General features: G+C 46.0%; 1 protein-coding gene across 2 annotated transcripts in view; it reads left to right on the top strand.

The window, feature by feature from the left end:
• Positions 1-6: 6 nt before the first annotated feature.
• Positions 7-9,267, top strand: part of CCDC85C (coiled-coil domain containing 85C) — a 103,925-nt gene continuing 94,664 nt past the window's right edge. For both annotated transcript variants that reach the window (XM_010711902.2, XM_019615870.1), the window contains exon 1: positions 7-925. In XM_010711902.2, coding sequence (XP_010710204.1) covers positions 214-925 — 712 coding nt within the window. In that variant the 5' untranslated portion in view covers positions 7-213. The remainder of the gene's footprint in view (positions 926-9,267) is intronic.

Below are 9,267 nucleotides of genomic sequence, written 5' to 3'. Positions count from 1 at the left end.
TGGATTGCTTTTTTATTATGGATTCTATGGGGAAGCAGATATTCCAGTCGGGCTTTGCTGTACCACCTTGTCCAGCACGCTACGGGGAACTATAATATTTCTTCCCTAAGATGCTGCTGTGAATTTCGGTCCCAGGAAGTCAAGCGAACAAAAATAACCCAGATAACCTGAACCGTTTGCTACTCTGTAAGAGCAGACACTTTCCAGGCACAGATGATGGCCAAAAATTCCCTCGAGGGGTCTAAAGAGGACCTGAGCAAAATTTCAGAGGAGGAGATGCTGAGGTGGAGCAAGGAAGAGCTGGTGAAAAGACTGAGGAAAGTGGAGAATGAAAAGATGAACTTAATGGTGGAACACGGCAACTTGATGAAGGATGTGAACCGGCGGCTGCAGCTCCACCTGCACGAGATCCGCGGGCTGAAGGAGGTCAACCAGAAGTTGCAGGACGACAACCAGGAGCTGCGGGAGCTCTGCTGCTTCCTGGACGACGACCGACAGAAAGGCAAGAAGCTGTCGAGGGAATGGCAGAGGTTCGGGAGGCACACGGCCAGCGTGATGTGGAAGGAGGTAGGCATGTACCAGCAGAAGCTGAAGGACCTGGAGGCGAGGCAGGAGACCCTGCTGCGGGAGAATGTGGAGCTGAAGGAGATGGTGCTGATGCTGGATGAGGAGCGGAGCGGGGCCGGCTCGCGGAGCTCCATCGACAGCCAGGCCAGCCTGACCAACCTCAACGGCGGCTCTGCCACCAGGGACGTGGGGGATGGGAGCAGCACCTCCAGCACGGGCAGCGCTGGCAGCCCCGACCACCACCACCACCACCTCCACCATCACAAGGCTGGCGAAAGCAAGGCTGGGGCCATGCGGAGGTCCATGGATGACCTATCTGCGCCTCTACATCACCGGAGCATCCCCAATGGTCTCAACGGTGAGCTTGTTCCCATCGCAGCCCTGCCCACGGCAGGTGCCTTTCCCTGAACCCACCTCCTCTCGGCGTGCACACCTGCCTTGCATGGGGGTGAGGGATGCCGTGGGGGAGAGATCTCACCATCTCCACCCCTGCCCTGCTGTGAAAGGGCAGCCAGGGGTGGTGCAGGGAGGAGGTCACTGGGCTTCACCCCGCTTCTTGGCTGAGTGCTGGTGTTTGGGGTTGAGGCTTGTTGGCATTTATCCGGAGGATTTTATTTTGTTTTGTTGTTGGTTTTTTCACGCCAAAAAAAGCAGGCTGTGTTTTCAGAGTCACTGATTTTCCCATCTCTTCCTCCTGTCTCTTCCCCCTTTACATATTCTGAGTGACATCGGGCTTGTTTATTTGTTACTTGGATAAGATTGATAAAAGCCTAGCTGCGATTTTGGAAGAAGCTGATGAAAGTGCAGGGCTGCCCTACAGACTTCACCTGTTATTAGCTCTGTGGGCTCTCAGGGCAAGCTGCCTGGCTGTGCGATGCCCAGAGGTTTGAAAGAGCTGGGACTTCATTTCCCCCTGTTTCTTTTCAGAAGCAGGAGGTTGGTTTGCAAATAAGAAGCTGCCCTCGAAGGGACAGTGTTCACGATTTTGTGTAGCCCAATCATTAAAGTTAGAAGTGAGCTCCACAGTGAAACTGTGCCAAATCTCTGACCGCTTGTATTCAAGCACATTTTCTTCTGTTGTCAAATAGTGGCCAGACATTAAAATAATAATATTGGAATGTCTTTAAAATAGATATATATATTTTTTCCTTTAAAACCAACAAGACCTATTTTGGCCAAGAGGTTTTGATGGGAGTCAAACCAAGCATCAATCTATTTAATTGTTGTATACAAGAATCCTTTTGATGTTCTTAATCCTCTTTTCCAACCAGGACAGGGAGCTGGGATGGGGCTTCTGGATGCGTTGGCCAAATAACTGCCTTTAGTGCCAGAGCTTTTGGTTGTCCTAGCGGGACCAGCGAGTGCATGGCCTTTTTTGGGTGCCTTATGGCAAATGCCCGGAGAGATCTGAGGGCACATGCACCGAACAGCCCAGTTTTCTAGTGGCGTGCTTGTCCGTGAATCTGCTGTGCTCGGTCCTGTTGCCGCAGCTGCATGTTTCCACTCGCAGCTGGAGATGTTCCTGCCACCTCGCCCAGCAGTCAGGACTTGCTGGTTGAAAGGGCGATGCAGTCACCAGATGTTGCAGGATACAGCAAGCATCTTCTTTTTTTTTTTTTCTTTCTTTCTTTTTTCTCTTTCTTTTTCCTTCTTTTTTTTTTTAGTGCTGTGTAAATCAGCCGTGTCTTGTTTGTAAAGCTGCAGATGGCCTCTGCTCCTGGTGTGACTGCGTTTTCATAAAGCCTTGCTGTTCAAAGAGGCCCAGGGAGCACCTGTCGGACGCTGAGTGTGCTGTTACAGCTTTGGGACAGAAGGGCTTTGCAGTTCTGGTTTCTGAACCTCAGAGCAAATCCCTCTTTGGTATCGACTAATTCCGTAGGTTTTGGTGACTTTAGTTTCCCAGGTGCCGGGTTCGAGCTGAGGAAGATGCTCTCTGTGGGAAGTACTGAAGCTAACTGAACTCTTTACAACCAGCCTGGCTTCATTTCTGAGGCTGGGGCAGATACGATCTGCACTTTCTAGGGTAATAATAGATGGAAAGATGCAAACAAACCTGATTTCTCTACTTAGGTAGTGAAGCTGTAAAAAGGCTTTAAATAGTTGTCGTTCTCAGATAGCATCGGCATTCAGCAAGGCCATTTCCCTCAGTGTGCCTTTGGAAATTCCTGTGCATACATATGTAAATGTGAAGCTTATCAGGCCCCTTTTTGACTGACAGCAAGAAGTGTGGTGGGGAGGCTTGCTTGGGACCGAGTGGCAGTTCGTTTAAGCCCGTGACAATGTGGAAGAGCAGGGCAGGTGAATGTGGAAAAAAATGCAGAAAGTCAGGTCGGTGGAGAAGCTGTCACTGCGAAGCCTTTGTGGCACCAGCTCCCTTCCATCCCTTTTGGTGCTGACCCTGCTTTCGACCTCTGTAGGTTAGATGTTGGCCTTTTTATCCCTTTTTCCTAAATACCCAGGTTTTCTGCAGGACTGTTTCATCAAGTTAATGCTTTTCTGAAAGAATATGGGAAAGAAAGAGTACGGGAGCTGTCTGTTAAATGCCCTTAGAATGGTGGCTTTTAAATGAAATCTTAGCAAGTAAAGGTTGATTAAATATTTGTTTTCTTTTCATCAATCCTTTAGAAGTGAATTGGTAAACCAGGGCTTTATTTATTGGTCGCAGTGCCCCAGCTCGGTGTGAGGTGATGAACTTCAAACTCTAGGTTTGTGCAGTGAGTCCAGTGAAAATGATACTAAGTTAAAAAAACAGAACCCACAAACAAACCTGTGTTTCATCTTCCCTTGGTTTGTAGAAGTTTCTTGAATTTTATAAACTGGCTTTTTAGAAGCTGATACCCCCAACCTGATGACTGAAGATCTGCTCATGGATGATAAGGTAATAAGCATAACTAATAATGTGAAAATAATTAATATTAGATGACAGATGCAATCTTATACTGCTCTGGATATTCTGCTATAAGCAGAGAGAACGTCTATTTATTTGAAGGTAAATGGTCTTTTCATTCTCCACTTAGTGACGTGTGAGCTGGGAGTCTTGGTGGTAGGGGTATGGGAGTCTCCAGACTGCATGATGAGAGCTGGCCAGTTGTATGCTTGTTGAGTGACACACCACAGTTCCCATAAGCCTACCCCCACGTCCAGGACAGATACTGGAGCACAGTTGCAGTGTTTTGCTTGTGAGTGCTTTGGCTTTACTTTGTGTACATAGCAGGAACCTCTGTGTATGCGCACAGTCTTGATGGGTTTCCAGGTTAGGCAGCCCAGTTGGAGCTATTGCTGTTGCTACTGCCTTGTTTCTGCCAGAATAAAGTTTCCAAAAATCCCTGGAGGGGAAAAAAATACCAACAAAGACAGCCATACTGGAGGATATTAACATTACTTGCGGGCTGAAATAAGCCTTCAGATCCCATGGGGGTATATCCTTGGACTGTAAGGTGTGTGGGAACACTGGGAGTGACTCAAAGCTCCCTGAAGCAGTGTAGTAGCTCCCACTAATTTTAGCCTCCTCTAGATCTAACTGGAACATCTGTTTATCCAATAACAATCTAAAGGAGGACAGTTGCCTTTGGTAGGATTGTTGTGTACATCTGGGCGAGATGGAGAGAGCCATTGTGCTTTTGTTGCCAGTGCAGAACGACTCAGTCCTCCTTGCTGATGGTTGCTCCATGCAAGTCAGTCCAGGTGGCTTGTGAGTCCTGCAGGCTGGCAGGGTGTGAGTTCTGCCAGTCTGGTGAAACGCTGCCGTGAGACATGGGTGAGCGCATGTTGTGGCTTTCCTCGCCTACGCTGCAAGCCCACAGTGATACAGATTGCTAGCTGTTGATGTGTCTGGGACAAAATCCAGCGCATGCATGGGAAGTTTTTGGGCTTTCATCTCCCCACCCCTGCCATCAAGTAAATTTTATCGTCACAACTTCTTATTCACTTGCTGCAGAAGCTGTTCGCTCTGAGTTCCAAAAATGGGTCAGGCTGTTGCCCTTGTCTCTTTGACTTATTTTCCAGTTGAATGAAATGGTTCTATATTTCTTTATCAGTGTGAATAGGCTCCTGAAAAGAATAATTCTTAAAAGCATCAGCATTTCAAAAGTGGCCAGAGAGGTGTTGAGGCAAGTGATGGGCACAGCAGATAGCTTATCATAGCATAGACATTAATCTCTGGCCTATCGCTGCTGTCTGCTCCAAGGGAAGAGGAATGGCCTCTCTGGATGAGAGGGTGGGAAAAGCTCTAGTTCTATTGATTCCCACTTGTAAATGTCCACATATTTACCTAGAGGGTACAATATATTACATTTAAAATGGTGGCAAAGAGAAATAGCTGTTCCCTGTGGGTTCGTATCGATCGGGTGTACAGCCACTCTGTACTTCTTCTCATACCCTTTAGGCCAAAGTCCTTTGTTTTTATTAGTGTATTTATAATCAATATACATATTATTTACTATGACATGTTAATGAGACCTTTGAGATGAGAACACGCAGAAGTGAGGTTCATCAGATTTAAGTTGAAGTATCTACAACATAGACTGTAACATCTGTGTCTCCTTGGGCTTCCTTTATAGGCCATCATGGTGACATCAGTTATAACACTGAAATGTCTATGTCTGCTTTAGGAGAAGCATTGTATTGTATGTGCTCTTTGTACTGATGGGAAGGAAGTTTGGATGGTTAGTTTATATGCAGCCATCTAAAGTCAGGTAAGAGCAATCCTACTAGAGGAGCTGTGGTGACCACGTTCTACTCTTCCAGTGCAGCTGTGCTATCACTGTTGAAAGACAGGAAATTCACTTTTCCCAATAGAAGTCAGATGTCACCTGCTGTGCTGTCAGAGCTCTATGGCCCCTGCCACGATTCTGCTGTGAAGCAGAGGTTTGGCTTCATGGCCATTTCATAGCTTTCTCATATCAAGAATGCTTTTTGTCCTCTGAAATTGCTTTAACTTTTCCTGATATTGCTAATATCAGGAAATGTTAGTATTTCTGGTATTGTAGGCCACTACATACAGATTCCTTCTGTTCATACAAGGAAACTCTCCCTGGTCTAAATGTAAAACCTCTGTAGAAACAGCTCTGCACTTCTTCTGTGAGTTCGTTGAGTTCTGTTTATAGATTTATGAATGCTGATGTCTCGGGTACTAAGGGTACATCAGTCGTTGGCTTCTTATCCAAGAATCTTCAGCTTTATCATTGTCTGCTCTAGCCTTCCTGCATGGTCACTGAGTGTGTGCCAGCCCTAATTATGCTCTCAAATTTAAAGATAGCAAGGCTCAAGAAACTAATACAGTGCACTAATATTGGGCCATGTATGGAAAATGGTCTCTATAGTAGTACATTCCAATTTTGTTTTCTTCTTACAACTTGCTGAAGAGTTATCTGGTTCTCAGCTGTCCTGCTGAAGAAAAACTTGTATTGATTAAGATGCAAATTGCCATAGGTCTTTGATGGAATTATCCACTTACACTTGTCAAAAGCAATCAAAATAAGGGGGTTAAATTTGTGTTGGTTACATGTAAATGATTTGGTCCTCTGGAGGCATTTCATCAAATAAAACTGAGGATAAAATTAAATATTGATCTAATTAAGTGGCAGGCATGGGAATCCAAAATGCAGCATTGGCAGGTGTTGCACTCGGTGTCCGTGAAGGGTTGAGGGGCATAAGCAATGACATGGGTCAGTGAGGTTTACCAGAAGCATTGCTTCTGAAAGCTGAGGGTCAATGCTTACATAGGGATAAGGCTGCCATGGAAGTATGGAGAAGGAGGCTCAGTTTGCAGCCTGCCATGGCAAGAGTTGGGCCTTGCTTGCAGCTCACACAGACGTGTCTGCAGCCCGGCCTGCCGGTGTTGTCCTCTCAGCCTTCTGTGTTTGGGCTGCTCTGCAGAGTTTTCTGGGAGCAGAGGGTGGTTGATCTCTCCGATAGACAAGATGTAGGTGAGACACTTAAGCTGGCTAAAATGCTGTGATGTGTCCCACTGCAAAACACGCAGCATTGTTAGCATGGAGTGGGAAAGGTTGGGGGCCGTGTATCCGTTTTTTCTGTGAATTAGCAGCGACTGGCTAGGTTTGCTTCTGCATTCTGTATTTTTATAACCTGACTTTTTGTCTGCGAGCCAGAATTCATCCTGCCCTGTCTCCAAATGTCATCATCCCCTTGTGGTTAACTTGCTGCAATTCATGAAACGCTTGGCTGCCATAAATAGTTATGTGCAGAGGTTCCTCCGCACGCGGAGCGGACAGAAATTCGCAGGCAGCGCTGCTAGGCACTCGCACACTAACATGTCCACCAAGAGAAAGTTGACCCACTTCTGCGAATAGATAACTCCTGGCAGAAAAAGTAACACTGTCTCAGAGAATCTGTCTTTCCCTTGCCTACTGAATTGTGAAGCAAAAAAAGCAAGCGACCTCCATCTTCTGAATTAACAGCACTGGGAGCACAGTAGTCTCCATTGAAAGGAGAGTGTAAATCAGCCCTTGATCTGAGGAGGGCTTAAAATGGCCACAATTCATTTGTAATTTTTTTTTTTTTTAAATATAATGAATGCTTTTGTTAGTGAATAAGATGTGTGGAGTTCAGGACTCAGCTGCTCTTAGACATTAGGAAACATTTATCACCATGGCAATTGAGGGCTGCTGTACAGGTAATTTTGTACGCTTTCATGGTGAGTCACATCTAGGCCAAGGCCATTTATGCCATGTTACTTCAGTCCCCATGCATACAGGTTTATGGATACTATTCTCCTCTTAAGTTGCTTGTTGCCCTGGTGTTTGCCCTCCTCCAGAATCTCAGTACATGTGCTGACTTCTTACCTTCCCAGGCAGTGATTCAAGGAGATATCCTACTTTGGTGGAAGGGTGCAATCTTCGTACCTGCTAAAATGAAGGTTTTCTGAGAGCCAAAACTGAGGGCAGTAAGTCCACCCTTGCTTGTACAGATTCTGTGGAGCACTAATGGCCTGATGAAGCCACCAGGTTACTGCTCTCACTGTTCTGGGCATGCCTTCACTGTCCTGGCCAGCCGGACCCAATGTTCACCTTGCTCAAGGATTCTCTTGCAAAGGTCTTTATGAAAGATCATTGCTGGCAGGGTAGACTACAGATTATTTTATTGGTTGGGTTTGAGACTGGGAGACTAGCTCACCGTGTGCTAAGTGCTGTCAGCAGTACTGTTGTGTCACTTGTCCTGGAAGTGACTATAGATGCTTGGCGCCGAAGGATCTCACACTCAGATTGAAGCAGTCCTGTATCTGATGTGAATTATGGTGTTGTCTGGGCTAGGAGATGTGGTCTTCTATAGGCTTGCAGGAGTGGATGTCTCCTTTTTGTCTGCTTTGGGCATGGTGAGAGATGTCTGTGCTGTCTGCAGAGGAGGGAGCACTGGTGATGATTGCTGGGCTTATGGTATCAGGGCACTGGCCAGCTGTAAATTGCAGTTGAAGGGGTGACATGTTATCTGTCTTTTGTAGTTGTATCAGCCCAAGCTTGCTGGCAGAATTAGCTCAATCAAATTAGGACTGCTCTGGAAAGCTCTTCATCCCCCAGCTCCATGCAGCGACACTCAAGACTACATGCTGATGCCTTTTTCCCCATTTCCCCACTTCCAAAAGTTCTGCTGCTGTGGTTTCATTCTCAAGCAGGGAAGTTGGTGGCCTTTGAATGTTTACGGAAGGCAGAGAAGTACTGTAGGGAGCAAATGAATGGAACATAAGACACAAGAGTAGATACTTGTACATGTTTCAAGCTAGCTCCAGGGCAGTAGGGTGCTCCGTGCTGCCATTGCCTGGGGTTTGGCAGCCTTGTCTGCCCCTGCCTTCTGGGGCAAGGAAATGAAGCCAGGCTGTGCTGAGAGCTCCACTTTGGTGCTGTGAGGAGAGCTGTGACATTGTGCTGTCCTCTTGCTGGGGAAGGGAGCAGGCGAAAGGACCACTCACAGTAGATCAGTAAAAACAAACCACTATGTTTGAGAAAAGAAAAAGTAAGCCTTACAGCACTTCCAGTCCCCAAAGCTTATTATTTCTATGGAAACCATTCCAGCAGGAGGCTTGCTGTCAGTATCTTTTTATGATCTATTGGAGTTGACTAGATTTAAAAACTGTTTGTCCTTCCCAATGTCTTCTGCTCTGGATCATCTAAAGACAGGTTGCTATGTATCATGAATGCAAGGTTAAAACCAGCATTCCTGCTTTCTGACTCTCCATTAAGTGCTAAGCAGTCCCTGGAGGGTTTGCAGACATCTTTCATGTGCAGTTTTTTACTAGCTAAGGTACATTTCATTCACTCTATGACACTTATTGATAATGTCTTGTCCTATAAATGCCACCCCTGTCACACTGTGCTCTTTGAAGGATGGCCATGACTTTGTATCAGGCTGTGGACCGTTTAGTAGTGTGGTACATCTCAGTGCCCAAAGAGATGCTGCTTGACTTGAGCTGAGTGAAGACTTCAGTTTTAGTTTTTCATGCAAAGGAGATTCATGTTTGTAATCTTCACAAATGGACACAATCTGTCCTATTTGGGAAATAGTTTGCTTGATTCCTGTGTAGATCTGGTTGTATACATGTAGCTATTTACTACTTTTGTTTTCACTGATTTATTCCCGTCTTTTGTTTTTAGTGGCATCTACTGGAAATGGCTCCAGGGCAGTCTACATGAAAGTTCGGTCTTATGCTAGAGTAAAGGATCAGGTGCTAAAGGTATCAATAATTAA

The sequence above is a fragment of the Meleagris gallopavo genome, chromosome 5, assembly GCF_000146605.3.
Source record: "Meleagris gallopavo isolate NT-WF06-2002-E0010 breed Aviagen turkey brand Nicholas breeding stock chromosome 5, Turkey_5.1, whole genome shotgun sequence".
NCBI lineage: Eukaryota > Metazoa > Chordata > Aves > Galliformes > Phasianidae > Meleagris > Meleagris gallopavo.
This window is presented reverse-complemented; position numbering and strand designations above follow the sequence as displayed.